General features: G+C 46.0%; 1 protein-coding gene across 1 annotated transcript in view; it reads right to left on the bottom strand.

Annotated features, from left to right (window-relative positions):
- Positions 1-18570, bottom strand: part of SLC44A3 (solute carrier family 44 member 3) — an 82354-nt gene that overhangs the window by 34282 nt on the left and 29502 nt on the right. The window contains exons 8-10 of the mRNA XM_065877219.1: positions 18243-18367; positions 14046-14232; positions 3127-3292 (exon numbers count right to left, since the gene is read on the bottom strand). Coding sequence (XP_065733291.1) covers positions 3127-3292; positions 14046-14232; positions 18243-18367 — 478 coding nt within the window. The remainder of the gene's footprint in view (positions 1-3126; positions 3293-14045; positions 14233-18242; positions 18368-18570) is intronic.

Raw genomic sequence — 18570 nt, 5'->3', positions numbered from 1 at the left:
ATTGGGTTCTTTATTTTTTTTGATATTGAGTTGTATGACTTATTTATGTATTTTGGATATTAACTCCTTATTGGTCATATCATTTACAAATATATTTCCCATTCAGTAGGTTGTCTTTTCATTTTGCTGATGGCTTCCTTTGTTGTGCAAAAGCTTTTAAGTTTAATTTGTTTATTTTTGCTTTTGTTTCCTTTGCTTGAGGCGATAGATCCAAAAACTATTACTATGGCTTATGTCAAAGAGTGTTCTGCCTGTTTTCTTCTGGGAGTTTTATGGTTTCCAGTCTTACATTTACGTCTGTAATCCTTTTTAGTTTATTTTAGTATACAGTATGCAAAAATGTTCTAATTTCATTCTTTTACATGTAGCTGTCCATTTCCTGGCATTACTAGTAAAGAGACTTTCTTTTCCCCATTGTATATCTTTGCCTCCTTTGTCATAAATTAATTGAACATAAGTGCATGAGTTTATTTCTGGGCTCTCTATTCTGTTCCATTGATCTATGTGTCTGTTTTTATGCCTCTGTAGCTTTGTAGTTTTGAATACTGTAGCTTTGCAGTACAGTCTGAAGTCACGGAGTGTGAAACCTCCACCTTTGTTCTTTTTTTCAAGATTGCTCTGGCTATTTGGGGTCTTCTGTGGTTCCATATAAATTTTAGGATTATTCGTTTTACTTCTGTGAAAAATGTCATTGGTATTTTGATCAGGATTGCATTAAATTTGTAGATTGCTTTGGGTAGTATGGACATTTTTACAGTATTAATTCTTTCAATCCATGAACACAGGATATCTTTCCATTTATTTGTTTCATTTTCAATTTCCTTCATCAAAGTTTTATAGTTTTCAGTATATAGGTCTTTTACCCATTCTAGTTCTTGATATTTTGCCTGTGATCTGTTATTCTCTGTAAAGCTTCTGGGATCTTCTCTTTACTCATGTCCTCCAGCTCTGGGAAATTTTGATAATTTCTTCCCTTCTTTTTTCTTTGTTCTCTATTTCTGGAACTCATATTAGTCAGATGTTGGGTGTCCTAAATTAGCCTCTGATTTTTTATCCTTTTTCTCCCATTTTGCATCTCTTTATCTTTTTGTTCTACCTTCTGAAAGAGTTCTTCAGCTTTATATTTTAATCCCTCAATAGAAAAATATCACTTTGCAATCATATTTTTAACTACAAAGAGGTCTTTCTTGTTTTCTCAATATTCTTTTTTTTTTATTCTTATTTTATGGAAGCAACATTTCTTGGTTCTTTCTGAGGATATTATAGTTGTCATTGTTGTAGTTTTCTTCTGCTGCCTGCATTGTCCCTATTTTCCCTAAGTTCTTTTTGTTTGTTTGTTTTGTTCATTTTGATCTTTTTCTTTCACTAGAGGCTCCTTCTAATGTTTAACAATCACTGGTTATCAGTTCACATTTAAGAGTGAGGCACTGAAAAGTGAATTAGAGGTTCTCTATGAGGGTGACTGCTGACCGGTGAGTTCCACGACCTGGTTCAGAGTCAGGGAAACAGGCCATTTCATTGGGGGACCCCCACATGGCACCATCTGTAGGTCCTTTCTTTGGGTTAGACAATTTCTCCAAAGAAGAATCCGATAATCTCCTGCCAAGGAAATATCAACCTGGCTGTCAACATCCTGGAGGCTAAGCTGTGGAGTGTGGGTTGGTAGTAGGTAGAACACTATTCAGTATTTAGACTTTCACTTGCTCCCCCTTCTTTCAGTGCAGAGCCTTGCCCCAGCCTCAGCTGTGCCAGATGCCCCACGTCCAGACCCTCTCTGATGACTTCTCCAGAGAGCAAAGCTCCCGTCTTGTCTTCTGCCGGTATGAAGGAGGGGCCCTGGGGCCCAACTGCTCCTTAGGAAGACCTTTTTAAACTAATCTTTGGAAGCACATTTTACACTTGAATTCCTGAGCCTCTCTAGGTTTTTGTGGCTCAAACCAGCCTCCTCTCCCACTGAATGCACAGAGATAGGGAGATATTCACTTCACTGGAATTTAAATAAAAAGCTCTCATTGAAAATGCTTTGATTTTGTGGTACTAAAATAGCATAAAATCACTGCTGTCAGAGAGATATGACCTGCTGGCCAATTTGGTTAGAATAATCTCTGCTCCTCTACTCAGGAGTAAGCAGCACACATCACCGCCTCCAACGGCTCAAAGGTTCTCAATGCCAAGGGCTACAGCCCTTTGTGCATTCTATGGGCTCTCTAATGATGGAGGCTCCCAACAGCACCTCGGTAATAAAACCCACAGTACTCCTTACCATCAGGAGGTAGTTGCTCAATGGCAGGAATCATCCCTGGTTGACTTTCTTACCCCCACGAACCCTCATGTTTTTCTGCTCATTTAGGCTGAGAGATTAGAGGAAGATCAGCCCCATAGGAGTAAACTTCCTGTTCTGAGTCCAACCCTGTCATTCTGCTGGCCGTGTTCTTCTTGCCTGTGGCTTTATCTTTGCCTCATGGAGAGTAGCATACACAAAAGAGGTAAAGGGTTGAGATTTTGTGTGTGTGTGTGTGTGTGTGTGTGTGTGTGTGTGTGTGTGTGTGTGTGTCCTCAATTATTTTGATGAGGTAAAGGAGGAAGAACACTTAAATAAGTATCATAGCGAACAGAGAAGCAAGTAATTAATTCACTAGCACTTAACTATATGAACATGAATTATATTTTATAGTCATGTACAATTCCCTTAGGATTTAAAATTGTTTTTCAAGAAAACATTCTCCTCATTTTGCATAGGATGAAATGAATCTCGCAGAATTTACTGAAGTGTGCTCCAAATAGATCAGTAATGTTTTTAAAGTTTGAAGTCAGTAAGAATGGATATTTACAGGAGAAGTCAACCCCTTTCTTTTGGATATCTTTCAGTTCTAAGCGGTACAAATACTTCCCTGTTGGGCTTCCTTCTGGATTTTCTAGCTTAAAGTAAAAGAGGTTGGAAATGTGACAGATTTAAGATATAACATTTCTTTTTACTACCAAATGAATATCCTTCCTAATTTTGAGCTTGGTCTTTTACTCTTGCCAATCCTTTTTGAGAGGTCATGTCAAAATTTCAAAATATCTTTTGAGATACACACCATGAAGCACATAGACAAATCAATAGGAATAACATGCTAGACCTACCTGTTGAAATAACATGTAACCACTGCCCCAGCTATAGTCATTTGCTGGCATGCAAGGATGAATTCACTAGTCCAGATGAGGCCAATTAAATGGTACCACCACATATACCGAATGCCCGAAAGAGGCTTATATTCCACTTGGCCGCCTTCGATGACCTGTGCAGCTCCTAAAGTTTAAAACACAAACATGCTTTATACCTATGTTTTCCTAAGTATGGAAGAAGGTTCAACAGGCCACGCTTCCTCATACCTGGGCTTTGGCATTACACAAAACACAGATGTCAAAGTAAAGTTTGAAATACCCACCATAATATAAGATCTTCATAGCAAAACTAAAAATTGAGAACACACATTTAACTTATGAATAATATTAACAGGGATAATTATGATGACTGATTGGCAGGCAATCTGCAAGACACTTGACCTATACTCTAACACTCACCCCACTTTACAGATACGAAAACTGAGGTTTGGAAGAGTCAAGTGACTTTTGCAAAGTCTCATTGCTCACGACTGGTGGAGGGAGAATATAAACCTGGACACACTGGACTCTAAAACCCATGGTTTTTCTGCCACAACACTTAGTGGTGCAAACAAAACTTATGTTGATGGAAGCACACAAAGCCATTAGGACTCTGTTATAGAACCTCACTTCACCAGAAGTTTAGACTTAATAAAAGAGACAAGGATCTTCATTTTTTCAAAGGGATTCATTTCAGATTTCATTTCAAGAGCAAACTCTTCTAGGACACTTAAAATATCTACTGGGCCTCAGTGTTAAGCTTCTAGGTTCAAATCTCAGCTTCACCCCTTTTCGGGTAGCTAGGGGCAGGTTATTCGGCCTCTTGGAGTTTTAGTATCCTTATCTGTAATACCCATATGCTGGTGGTAGTTCAAGAGAGAGTAGAGTGGGATTACCTGGTCAGTGCTGGCCCAAAGAAATATCACTACATAAGTGATAACGATTTTTATTATTATTATTAAATTTCAGGAGCACAACACTGTATTAAACCGAGGCCAGTGGTGTAACCCCAGCAATGCAATGCCATTCACTGGTTATACCCTGCTTTATTTGCTCTCATCTAAAGAAGCCTTTGAATTAGCTCTGCAATTCCATTCCATTTGGATCTAGTAAAACCAAATCCCAGCTCTGCAACTGCATTTGATCTCTAGATGTCCTCTGCTGTGTATTTTACATAAACTACTGTAAGAAAGAAGATGGCACTTCGGTCTTTGGCAAAACCTACAACTTGAAGAAAATTTAAAGATAGTTTTATATTTCCTTTCAGAGCTATCAATTGCTCTTAGGTTCATAATTCATGCGTCTTTAGACATTCACAATAGGGTCTGTGCAAAGGAAGTGGGAGAAGATAATCACGCCGCAGAGCGAACTAACTCCACAGACTAAGGCTGGTCTTAGGAACTCACGCTCTGTGTGATGCTGAACAAGAGTCACATTGTGAGAAACAGTGCAGCAGCTTGGCTTACAGAGAGAAGTTAATACTTTACTGAACAGTGGGCTCATTCTGGCTTGGAAGCAATTTCTGATTCAGGTAAGGCGCTGATCAATGCTTATGCTTTTCCAAAATGGGTGTGTTTCAGAAAAGCATTCCCAATCCCAAACGAGGTGACCCCTCACAACTTAACAAGCAAGTGTAGGTAGATCAGGTGAGGGGAGACTTGGAGAGCCACTCCTGGACTAGCAGAAGTGATGGGGCCAGTCAACATGCACACTGATGCCCCCACAGGGTCACCAGTGATGGGGACAGACTACAGTTTGCAAGAACAGGTCTACAACATCACACATGGTTCGGGGGGTGGACGACGTTTCCAAAGAACAGGAGGGATGATTTCCTTGACAGACAAAAGGCAAGTAAGTACAAAAGCCCTGGGTGCTAAGGGGGGATCGTCTCTCCTTGGGGCTGCCCTGTACTGCCAGGGGCACATTCACATACATCCCAGCTTGGCACACTGATGGCGACAGTCAGCAGGTGGAGAATGGCTGAAGGGATAAATCATGATCCACGCAGGCCTTCACACCCTTGGCATTCTGCACAGAAGCAGAATTCATAAATTATTCTTGACTGCCTACTTGTGTTTGAACATCTTTAATAGATGTTCAACAGATGATGAAGCCATCATCTACTTATTTTTCTGGTTCCATTATACCAGACTATTTAAAGGTTTTCCTTTAGGACAGGGGTTTTCAACCTCTCAACGTAGCAACTGGCATTTTGGGTCAGATAATTCTTTGTTAGGGGCGGGAGGGATGGAGGCCTGTCCTGTGCATTGGTAGGATGTTTAGCAGCTTCCTTGGCCTCTACCCATTAGATGCCAGGAGCTTCTTCCCTCCCCTCCTCCAGTTATGACAACCCAAAATGTCTCCAAACATTGCCAAATGCCAGGTGGGGGACAGAACTGCTGCTTGAGAACCACTGCTTTAAGCAAACATTCTCTGAAGAATCAGGCGCTCTGGCTTCAGGAAGAAGCTTAGGGTGGGGCAGGCGTGTTTATGCGCACAGGACTGCCCTCTCCTGGATGGCTGGGTCGGTGCAGGCAAGAGCCTCATCAAAATACCAGTTGCTTGGTTACTAAGGACCATTACAATATAGCTACCACTAAGTGTAGCTAACGGGCGTGGGAACTGGATCCCAAGATAAGATTGATCTAGGGGGATGGTGGTGGAAAGGACGTTGAACTGGAAGAGGGCTTGGTTCCAATCTCAGCTTTGACGTTTGTGATAAGCAACCTGGGCCTCGGTTCCCTTATTGTAAAGATGAAGTGGGAAGACGAGATGAACTCCAGGGCAGTAGTTATACAGTGTGAGAGTCAGGCAGGCTGAGATTCACATCTCTGCTCTGTCTCCTAATGGCGGACCAACCTCAGGCAAGTTATGAGGTTGTGGGACATTTTAAAATCTCTGTTTCATCATCTGTAATCTGAAGACACTAATACCACTCCCTTGTTGATTCCATCTAGTCTCACGGCTCTAAAAGCCATACACGTAGCTGTTACGAGGATTAAACAGGTAAGTGCTTAGAACAGTGAGTACAATATAAGGTTAGCTATGGTTGAGGTACAAGTAGATATGATTCCAGTTCTGAAACGAGCAAATATTTATTTAGCATATACTGCATGTTAGAATTATGCTGGACATGAGCTATCAGGGGAAAAGATGAAAAAGGCAAACACAAAAATCAGAAAGAAGATATCACCAGAGTGAATATCACATTTGCTACATTAGTTTATTCATCTCCCCTTCATCTGGACTGTTTATGATTCCCCCTCCAACCTCTAAGAGTTTTTTTCCCATCCTCGCGCTCAGTCAGTGGCCTCACTTCCGGTTTCTCTGAGAAAACTGAAGCAATCAGAAAATCTCTGCTAGCACCTACCCCCCAACTCTACCCCTTATCAGCATGTGTCCATAATCAGACCCACCCTTAATACGATAAACTGTCTGTGATCCTAAGGCCAACCTCTGCACTAGATCCCCTTTCTTACCTACTTGAAGATATCACTCCAGAAATTTTCCCTCTCTTTCTTGCTTCATCAGAATATTCCTCTCTACTGAATCATTTTTAATCACCTCACATCTTCAAAAAAAAACCCTACTTTTTTTTTTTTTTTTTTTTGCGATACGCGGGCCTCTTACTGTTGTGGCCTCTCCCGTTGCGGAGCACAGGCTCCGGACACGCAGGCTCAGCGGCCATGGCTCAAGGGCCCAGCTGCTCCGCGGCATGTGGGATCCTCCCGGACCGGGGCACGAACCCGTGTCCCCTGCATTGGCAGGCGGACTCTCAACCACAGCACCACCAGGGAAGCCCCAGAACCCTACTTTTTGACTCCCTTTCCTCCTCCAGCTTCCTTTCTATTTCTCTGTTCCTATTTACAGCCGAACTTCTATTATTCTTTCCAATTCTTTTTTCTCCACCTTTCTCTTAAACTGCTCTAATCCTGATCCAGCCCCCCACGCTTCTCTGAAACTGCTTTGTTTCACTTCCATGTTGCTAACTGCAATGGTCAATACTTAGTTCTTATCTGATTTGTCAGCAGCACTTGACACATTGAACCCTTCACCCCAATTCCAGGACAGCACATTTTTCTCCTCCTGCCCACTGGCTGCTCCCTTTCAGTTTCCTTTCTTTATTCTTCCTCATCTCCAAGACCTCTTAACATTGACATGCTCCAACGCACAGTCCTTGAATTTCTTTTCTATCTACACTCATTCAAATCTCATGGTTTTAGATACTATTCATGTGTTCCCCAATTCCCAAATGAGATCTCTAGCTGGCCCTCTCCAGAAACTTCAGACTCAAACAGCTAACTACCTACTTGACATCTCCATCCAGCCGTCTAAAAGGCATCTCAATGAACACAACTAAAAAAGAACTTCTGTTCTTCCCCGAAAACGCTCCAAAGTCTTGTCCCATCTCAGCTGATGGCCATCCCAACTTCCAGTTGCTCAAGCTAAAAAACCTCAGTTTTATCCCCAACTCCTCTTTCTTTCACACCCTTCATCTAATATCAGGAAATCCTTCAGAATCTGATATGTCACACCATGTCCACCATTACAACCCTGTTCTAAGCCACCATCACCTCCTCCCTGGAGCACTGCCATGAAATTGTAAGTCAGATCATGCCACTATGCTGCTTAAAATGCTGTAATGACTTCCCATTTCAGAAACAAAGTACCTATAATGGCCTACAACGCCCCAGGATCTGACCCTGTGCTCTCTCTGACACTCACCTGAACCATTCTCTCCCTCGATCAGGTCACTCTCACTGAATGGGCCTCCTTGCTGTGTCCCCAGCACCTCTCCCTCTTGCTGTTCCCTTTGCCTAGAGTCTCATGGCTCTGCCCTCACTCCCTTCAAATGTTTGCTCACAAATTATCTTCTCAACAAGGCCCTCCCCAGTCACTCAATTCAAAATTGGACCCCCCTCCTTAAGCATTTCCTATTACTCTTCTCTGCTTTATTTTTCTCCTTACCACTTATCAACTTTTAATATACTATAAAAGTCACTTACTCATTTAATGCCAATCTCCCTCTAGCTTCCAAACTAGAAGGAGAGCTGTATCTCCAGCATCTGTAACAGGGTCTGATATAATAAATGTTCAATAACTATTTGTTGAATGAATGATTGTATGAATGAATGAACCAACCTTCCTCAAGTAATACATCCTATCATAGAGATTTGAGACAACTTTCTAGAAGTCTTCCTAGAGATCATCATTATATCCTGGAGGAAATGCATCATGCAGCTAGCTATAAGTCTGGGTATTACAAGCAAGCTTTAAAGCATTTTGAAAGACTGAGGTGATACTGATACCATATTAATGAGCAATGTAAATGGCAGTTTCTCAAGGGAGGCAGTCCAGTTGGTTGGGATAATTTCCCAAAGGATGCAGGCCCGACTTAAAAGGGTTCTATGTTCTGGCACATTCTGTGCACTCGGCCTCTTCCAGCAAACGGGCTCAGTGTTCTGCTGACACCCATCCTGCCTGTGCCTCCTGCTGGCTCAGCTTCTGCTCTGACAGCACGAGGGTTAGGGCAAAAGAGAAGAAAATCTCACTGACAGCGCACCTGTGGTTCACCTAGTTCCTTCTGTGTATACATCTCATTTAACACAACATTGATGTGAATTCACTTCCTGACTCAGCACACACTTAACTGAACTCACTCAAGGGCTGCGCACTGACCGCAGAGACAGAAGGAAAGAGACACAGTCCAGGCCCTCCAGATGTTCATTCTCTTGAGGGAAGACAACACACACGTCATTATCTTGCATTATTGTTTTTTATAGACCTTATCACTACCTGACATAATCTATTTACTTATTTATGCTCTCTTTCCCCACTCACTAGTACCTTTATCTGGTTCACTGCTGTATCTCAGTACCCAAGCCACATAGCAGGCATTTGAGGACTATCCGTTGAAAGAATGAAGAATATAAAAAACTCAGGGAAAAATGAAGAAGAAATATCTAAGTATGCCCAGGCAATTTAGAGGAGATTTTCCAAGAAATATATTACTCAAAACAAATCTTGAATAATGACTAGTTTTCCATGAAGTTTGGGGGAAAAAGTTGGGGTGAAAGTTAGGAAGAGGAGCAGATTCTAGACAAAGACCACAGCAGGTGCAAAGGCACCGAGAGGTTCATGGAGATTGTTTTCCCTCACATTTCCCCACAAGGACCATAAACTTCTGAAAAGCAGGGGCTGTTTTAAATTTCTCCTGAGAAATCTCCCTTCCCCCTGTTCCTAGGACAGGACTGGGCCACTAGGAAACTTTTGTGAAATAACTTCAATTATCTTCTAGATCTCTGATAACTTCAAAAAGGACAATTTTCTTTTAGACTGTGTTCTCAAATATACCATGCAGAGCAGAGAATAAACCACAAAGCTGAAGCCAGTGCTAGACATTGTCTAGTTGACATTAGTTCCTAATATAAGGAACACATACTGTCCCTTATCTGCAGAGCAAAGCTCTGGTCCCATCTCAGCCTCCTAACATCATTATGAAGCAGCCTGGGGAAAGCACCATTTTCCCACTGTATAAAAGGAAAACAGGAAGCCCAGAGGATTAACATACAAGGAAGGCCAGAGCCATCCTGGATCCCAGGTCCCTTGACTGGAGACCCTCTGTCTGACCTTGCTGCCTCCTTTCCAAGCATGGTCCTTTGCCTTTAAACACGCTGAGCACATCCCTGCGATGACCTCTTCTAACTGCAGTACCACTGGGAGAGAAAGCCCCCCCCTTCCCCAAATGGGCCTCTTTCTTCTACTGTTCCGACTGTGGGGCATCCCAACCACCTTATGGTAACTGGGCGTCATCAGATCAACTGGGCTCTTTCCAACCTGCCAACTGCACCTACTGGATTCCCAAGGTTATTTCCGTTTTCCTGTAACTACTATCTTCACTGGATTAAGTAGTCACTGTCACATTGCTGGTGGCAGACAAGTCCCAACCGACTCGTTACCGTCATTACTGAGGGCCTGGTTATGCTCCACTGAAACAATCCTCAAACAAGCCAGAGTTTGTCAACTAGTTAAGAGACTGATTAACAGTCACTAGAGAAATAGCTCAAAAAAATGGCAAAAAATGATCAACCTAAAGTTCACTTTTTCTGCATTTTCTTTTCTTTTTTACACATTAAAATATTAACTCATTTCAATCATCTGACACAATAAAAGTCTTACAGTATTTACCCACTGAGGACACCCCACAGCACTGGGAACATTGGGTGGGGACTGAAGAGAGAGCCTGAGGGTCCTGGGACTTCCTGAGGGACATGAAATGAGACAGGCAGGTGCTGTGCAGGCATCTCTCACCACCCAGATCACCTGGGCACCTGCTGAAGATCAAAACACACAGCAGATGACCTGCCCAGGCCCAGAGCCCATCGTCCTGGCCCTGCATGAAAAGGCTTTTGAAGTCAAAGGGAGTTCTGTGCACCTGGGTCAGCCCCCAGGTGAGTGGAAAGAAGAGGCAGGTGGCCTAAGGGGACAGCGGGTCTGGTCTCTATGATGCCCAGCCCCGGGGAAGGGGGAAGGCAGTCGCTCTGTGCGACACCCTCTCCTGTGAAGCCGAACGTCAACCTGCCCACAGACCCCTACAGTAGGTCCTGGGCACCCGGTTTCCTCTTCTTGCCCTTCAACTCCTCTCACTTTTGCTCATTTTGCTCCTTCCACAGATAGAGAAGGGCTGTGCTTTAATATGTGACCCTCTGATGTGTTGCCTTCGGCCCTACAGAGCAGCCCATTCTCTCCCGGCCCCTCCTCTCACTCCTGTGGCTGAGGCTGTTTAATGTCCCCAGGCCCTGGGCCCAGCTGGGGCCGAAGTGGGGGAACTGAAGGACGGCCCTACTAGCAGCTCACCCCCAAGTTGGCCCTGGGGCGTGTTCCTCTCCAGCTATATCCCCAACTCCCAGGACCAGCTCTCGCCTTGTCCCCTGTGAGCAGGCTCCCTCCTGAGCTTGGACATGACCCCACTAAATCCCCTTTGCCTTTTTCTGTACTTTCCGATCTTCTGGTAATTTCCAGCCCATCCTCTGCGAAGCCTTCCCTGACTCGCAAAGGGGGTTGGAGCCTGTGGTGCTCCATAGCTCCCCAAATTTCTCCTCTTGCGATGCTCATCAGCCTTTGCCATCCGCACCGTGGGGAGAGGCCACCCCTCTTCCCCAGCGCCTTGCCAGGGCCTCGTCCCCCCAGTGCTCACCTAACGTCTGTGCATTAAAGAATGAAAGAACGTGTCCTGCTCCAAATCATTGAGGGTTTAACCACAGAGACAATTCCCTTCACCCAGACTCATAGCCCATAATGACAGCGGGGCGGGCAGCTGTACCCTGGATGCTGGAGTAGGAAGGTCCCTCCCTGGTCCTGAGCTGTACTTCCCAGGGCCTCACCTCTCCTCTGTGATTGTTTTTTTTTGTTTGTTTGTTTGTTTTTTTTTTTTTTTTTGTGGTATGCGGGCCTCTCACTATTGTGGCCTCTCCCGTTGCGGAGCACAGGCTCCGGACGCGCAGGCTTCGCGGCCATGGCTCACGGGCCCAGCCGCTCCGCGGCATGTGGGGTCTTCCCGGACCGAGTCACGAACCCGCGTCCCCTGCATCAGCAGAAGGACTCTCAACCACGGTGCCACCAGGGAAGCCCTCCTCTGTGATTCTTTAGGGCGAGGGCCCAGCACCACAGTCTACCACCAGGGCGTCAAGCCCTGCCACCTCCTGCCACACCTCACTCCCAGCCTGATCTGGCTTTAGCTTCTGGCCCTGTCATGTTGCCCTCTGGCCACAGGTCCCAAACACCACATTACAGGCACAGCTTGCATTCACCAGCCAGCTGCTGTGGTCACAATACTGCTTCAACTTGAACAGACAAACCTGAGGAGGTCTAATTTGATCTCCTAGCTTTGTATCCCAGACACAAGGGACATGCGACGTAGTGGAAAGAGCACAGGCTCTGTTCTAGGGCTCTGGTGTCAGTAAGAGCCATCACACTTTCTAGCTGGACCTTCAGCAAATTGCTTTCTCAGAACCTCAGTTTTCTTGCCTGTAACTTGAACATAACAACACAGGCATCGAAAGGGGGTCGCGACACTTAAAGGAGAGAACATAAGAAAGCACCTAGTGCAGAGCTTAGAATTTGGGAAATTTTCAATAAATGCTTGCTTTCCTGGAGGCACTGAAGCCATTGCTTCCCTTTCCGCCAGGACTAAGACCACATCAAGGGAATGAGCTGGAAGATGCTTGTTCAGTGTTGCCCTAGTTAAGACTTCCAACTGTCCTGCAATTTCTGTTCTTTCATCTTTTCTTGGTAACAGAACCTCTTATTTTTAGGCTGTGCATGGCCGCCACCAATGAAATGACATTTCCTGTCCCCCCTTGCACAGAGGAGTTGCCATGTAACTGGGATTTGGCCAATGGGTGTAGATGGAAGTGTTGTCATGACTTCCCTGCTACCTTCCTCACAGCCCAATAAGACAGGGTGGTTGGAACTCGAGTGTCTATTTCAGCTCTGAGGTGGAAGCAAGTGGTAGGCTGTGCAACAAGAAAAAAGGTGCGTGGGTCTGTGACCTCTGGCAGCCCATGCTGGCATGGGGTCTCCTCCTGTGGGCTTCATTTACATGAGAGAGAAATTGCCTGTCATCTTGTTTAAGCCACTGTTTTGAGGTTTCTGTCACTCTCACACAAAACTCATCCTGATTGATTACTCTCCCGTAATCAATTTGAACAAGGTTCCCTGCTGGATAATTATTGGAAGTGCATTGCAGGCCTTCAGCAAGCTTCCAGAGACCCCCGACAGAAGAGACTGCCCCTAGAGCATCTCTAAGCTGGAAACATGGGCTTTCAAGGGCTTGGACCTCCCGAGAGCTGGCTGCCCATCCTGAAGTAATCTCCATGGGGTCAGTTGACTCCAGAAGAGAGGTAAGAGAACCTAGTTTACTAAGAATCTACTACATGTAGTTATTCCTACATATACAACTGGAGCCTACAGGGAACAGAATAAACTTGATAAACATTAAGAAATTATGTTAGCCTGTTGCTTTGACAGCTGTTGTGGTTCTTATCTGCCTGGTGAAAGTCTCCAAAAGCAACTTACTCTTTTGTACTCACATCAGAGTATGAGTTTGGGCCTTAACTAAATCAAACTGAGCAGCGAGTGAGAGAAGATCTAGAGCAGTATCACCCAAAGTGGGGGCCACAGACTAGTGGCCTGGGCTCACCCTGTATGTGATTAGTCCACAGTGAGATAAGGAGCTTGTGCCAGAAGTTAGGTCCGCTGCATCACTAGGCCTATCGTCTCATTCTGCTGACTTTTTTTTTTTTCACAGCAAGACTTTCTTGATGGAGGAAGTGATGGAGGGATACACATTCTGGCATAAGCTCCTTATCCGGTGTCAGACACCCCTTTGAATAGCACTGTTCTAGAATGTGGCTGCTCTCTGACAGGGATCCAAAAAAACATAACCCTACCACAAACCAACTGAATCAGAGTCTCCAAGGATGGGGCCCAGGCATCTGTATTTTAGTAAAGCACCATAGCTGAGTCTGAGGAATATCTCTGGTGGAAAGCCACTGTATAGATATGACAGCAGAATGGAGGGTAGTATTGTCTTCTCAGGAGCAAAGCGATGTGAACATCTGTGCACACTTGCTTTAAACTTAAGCTTGTTCTTCTGAGCACAACGTTTTAACAGTGTCTTTCCTGGGTTCTTTTTTTCACATACTGATACAAAAGAGGAAAAAGAATTTCCTGCTTTTTCTCCCATGACAGAGACCCAGGCACTGTCACTGTTGGCATCAGATGCCTTTAGCTGCATGGGAAATTCGGTCCTTACAAAAACAGGCCAATGGTTCCAGAATGGTGAGGCCTTCCGTGCATGACTCCAGGGTGACGGACCCCACTCCCACTGCCCTTACCTGCAGTTCCCAGGCTCAGGAGCACGGCCACCCAGGAGACCCAGAAGAAAATGAGGATGGTAAACGTCCACAGTGGCTGGAACAGCAGGAAAGGAGAGTTGCTGATGGCTTTATTTGTGACTCGGAGAAGTTCAACTGTCAATTTTATTCTCTTTCTGAGGACAAAAATCAAGACGAGCAGAACTGCCTGGTGAGAAAGGGGTTAAATTATTCAAAATAATGAAGAACTGAGAAGAGCTGAAAACAAACCCTAATATTTTACTGACATCTCAGCAAACAGCTCTTTTAAGATAGTTACTCCCTACTTTTATTATAATAGAAGAGCCATATTCTCAAATACTAACTGAGCACCTACTATGTGCTGATACTTATGCTAGATCCTGCTGCTACAACAGTGGACAAGACACAGCCCCCGCTCTAAAGGAGCTTGCAATCTGGTCAGAGAATGAGAGAAAACGAGAATAAGATCCTCTGGGGTCAGGGAACAGTCTATTTCTTTTTCCCTCCACAGCACTCAGTATGCTCAGAGAATGCTGAAGGACGGCAGAAGGTCAAGGGGACACAAGTATGAGGGAAGAGGACAGTGATTGTGCCTCAAAGCAACCTTCTGTGCCTCCTCCTCTGCTGGCTTTGGCCTCCCTGTATATAAATATCATATTAAAGAAACAAACCTCCCTCTACCCTCACACCACGGCCCAGCCACCGTCATCTCTCATCTCCTTCACAGGCAAGCTTCTTCAGGTACTAGTGCACACTAGCCATCTGCACGTCCGTACCTGCACTCATCCTTCAGCTGCCTGTAAACCTCCGGACCCCAAGACTCTCCTGAAACTGCTCTCCCCAAGGTCACTTCATCTGACCTCCTGAATGTCAAATCGCACGGAAACATTCCAGATCTTGTTTGACCTCCGCATGGTGTGTGAATCTCTTGTCCCCTCCTCTTTTCCTAAAACTTTCTCCTTCGACTTCTGTGACTGCTCTTTCCTCTGGCTCTCCTTCTACTTCTTCAGTTGCTGTTTCTTGGGATCCTTTGGGCGGTCTCTCCTACTCCTCTGTGGTTTTAGAATCCTTCTTAGATGCTGATAACCTTTAAATAAAAATCTCCAGGGTCCAGTGGTTAGAACTCCACGCTTCCACTGTGGGGGGCATGGGTTTGATCCCTGGTTGGGGAACTAAGATCCTGCAGCCAATTAAAAAAAACATCTCCAGCCTCACCTTTTTCTAGGTGCTGGATGAGTAAGCACTTCAGTTACCGACCAGGTGTTGGGTGTCCTATAGTGTGTCAAACTCAACTTGTCCTGAACTGAATTCATTATCTTCATACAAAAACTTATTTCCCCTGTATTCCCTACTCCAGTGGCCCTAATTTTCCTGGACTGTCCAAGAAAAAATCAGGCTCCTCTCTTGCGTGCTTCCATTTTATCCCATACTTACCCTACTGTAGCACTCAGCATACTCTACTGTAGATGTTTATTGTCTGCATTTCACATTACATCAAGCTCCTTGAGGGCAGGGCCATCTGTTATTGCCAAGGACTGGCACAGTCCCAGCGCACAGCACAATCTCAATCACCTTGGACTCAGTTTCCCGATAGAGCTCTCAATCTATCCTCTCCTCTCTATTCCCACGTTGATGCCACAGCTCAAGTCTCAACATCTCTCACCCAGACCCCAGTAGCCTCTGCACTACCTTCTGCTTTTAATCCCCTTAGCCCCCTACCCCTGCCTCAATCCCTCTTCCAACCCAAGCTAAACGGATCTTTGTAAAAGGTAGAGTCAAGGATATCATCTCCCTGCTCAAAATCCTTCAACATCTCCCCAGAGCTCCTGGATAAAGATCGAAATCATCATCACTGTAAATCAGGATCTTCCTGGCATGGTCCCTTCCTGTTGAGGGAACTTTCTGCAGGCTCCTCTCTTGTCTATGTGACGCCTCCCATGCTACTCCCTTGGCCTAAGATGCCCTTCCTCTTCCAGCTGGGCTTGGGCATTGCTGCCCCTCAGGGACCTCATAATCAAGTGGAGGAAAGTCAGAGGGTAGTGGGATAAACTGTGCAAAACTGCTCCAGGGGTTGGGAACAGGGCCTCCTGCCATAGCTGTGGGGACTGGCCTGAGGAGCCAGGGGAGATGCCCGGAGAAGACGGTAGGAATTTCCATCTCTGTGTCCTCAATGCCTAGCACAACCAACAAGGAAGAGGGACATTTTTTGTTGTTGTCGTTTTTTACTAAAAATTTTAATGAGGCAAAATGATACAATCTTTAGGCAAATAAACTTGGCTTCTAGCTCCTGAGTGGAATGGTAAAATGTGTGTGTTTAAATGTGTGTGTTTTTCAACTATATTATATATAAAATGCTCCCCTCACGTTCAAAGTACACCAGGATATTGACCGCAAGTGATGAGTTAACTCTAACCCGTCACTTCCCCAGTCTCAAGGGAGATCAGCGTTACCCACTGGGGATGGTGCTAGGGGTGCTGGCTGGGCAGGGGGAACAGCAGAGCTGACTCACCACAGGGGTCAAGCCTCAACTTCACCCTTCTGGGCTGTACCTCAGCCTGGGCCCCTAGGCTGACACACTGAGGCGAGCATTCGATGCCATTCATCCCGTTTTCTTCATCGCTGCTAGTGGTTTTACTGAAACCACTGAAATAATCTTCCTAGGCAGCCCCCCTCATAGGCCGCCATCTCTCCCCGTGTACCCCGTCACGGCGTTGCTAGCCCTGTAATTCATCTCATCGTGGGGCGCGTGCTACCTTTGTGTTGTGTCTTTCCAGGTCCATTGCTTAGTGCAGGGCCCCGGGCATAACAGGCGCCCAGTAAACGGTGATGGTGACGAAGAAGCTAGGGCTCTTAAGAGAACAAGCTCCTCAGCAGCAGTCCTTGGTAGAGAATGAGCGGCAGTGACACGTGTGTTAAATGAACGGTGTGTGAGCTGTGGTGCGCTTCCTCACTCTGCTCTCACAGCCTGCCCTTTCCCTAGCCTAACGCTTGGTGAAGAGCATTCCCCCGACCCTGGCATCGGGCGGCCATTAATGGCTCAGTGTGTGAAGACAAAGGGAGCCCTGTGGAGGGCTGGGGGTGGGGGAAGGGGAGAAGCAAGCTCTCCCGGCTCCCCGCCCTTCTCCTCCCTGCCCCTAGTGCCAACAGCCCAGCACGCGGCCTGGGGTGCAGGGGGGCCTTTCTTCTCCAGCCTCCTGCACACGCCCTGGCTCAGCTACGGGCCTGGTCCCGGGACGAACCAGGAGCTTTGCTTTATCGGATACTTGCTCACTGAGATGCAGTTCCCGTGACAAACGCAAACCTGACACCTCACTAGAAAGGAGAAAACGGGAAGCCTGTACCAAACATGAGAACCGAAAGATCCCCTTAGAGGAGAGAGCTGAGCTGGTGGGAGAATCTGCCCTTGTTGAAAGATTTAATGGGCGTGTGGAAACCCCGGCTGCCATGCCTGCGTGAAACAGTTAGCAAGCAACACACCAAAGGATGCCCGTGGGCCACCTGAAATCAGTTCCCGACCCTTTCCGGGGCCCTATGATTCCAGAACTGCTATCAGCACCCGGGGAGGGGCCAGAATGATTTTCAGTTGCCAACCACCCTCCCCCAACAACCAGGATCTCCAGGCTCAATGCTCTCTGTTTGCCTGCTCTCAACTAGGGAATTCACCAAGGAGGCGGCGGTTCTCTCAAACCAACTTAGCCTAGCAGCCGCACGTCTGGAAACAAAGGGCTCTCTGTGTTCAAGGGCAGTGCGAGTTGTCACAGCCTTGAGAGCAGAGCATCCACCGGCTAGAGGGGCGGCGACTCTCCGCAAACCAGGAAATGGGAACTGTTGTATGTCTGGCTCCCTCTCCGCGCTGCGGCGTCCCCCCTATAGCCGCCCGTGGGTGCAAGCGGTTCTACTGTGTTCAAGGGTAATGAGTCAGCAAGGGTAACGAACCAACCTCTGAGATGGTGGACATGACGGAACGAAGTCAGAGCGTTTACTCATCTTTTTTAAGGCTGCAATGCATTCCTATGTAGGTATCTCAAATAAAACACAAAGGCACTAGACATGTGTGTACACTCACTACACTAACATGTATATACATTCTGCAGTGAAAGAAAACAAGTGCTCGTTGCTTTTTGGTTAAAACCTAATTATTTGGATTTCAGAGTTCTGCCCGGCTACTTGATCTACTGCTGGAAGGGTGCTTCTTACCGTGATAACTGTAGACACAACAGCAAACCCCAGCAAACACTTCATGTTCTCCCTTTCTGTGTCCAATTCTGTGCTGAGGTCATTAGTGTAGTCATAATACAGCCACCATAAGACACCACAGACAACTGGAAAGCAAAACACCAGCAGAACTCAGCGCGCATGCCATGAGGTAAGCATCCGCCCCTCCCTTCACACCAGGCGGCCCTGCTCAGGCAGTGGGTCCCAAACCCCTGGGGCTTTGCAGGCACTGACCGGCCCTCTGAAGCAGCTGGATGGGGCCAGCTGAGGACCTGCCAGACCTGGGGTGGCTGCCCGTCTCTGGGAGACG

The sequence above is a fragment of the Phocoena phocoena genome, chromosome 1, assembly GCF_963924675.1.
Source record: "Phocoena phocoena chromosome 1, mPhoPho1.1, whole genome shotgun sequence".
In the NCBI taxonomy this organism is placed as follows: domain Eukaryota; kingdom Metazoa; phylum Chordata; class Mammalia; order Artiodactyla; family Phocoenidae; genus Phocoena; species Phocoena phocoena.
Note: the sequence above shows the minus strand (reverse complement) of the source record. Positions and strands in the feature narration are given on the sequence as shown.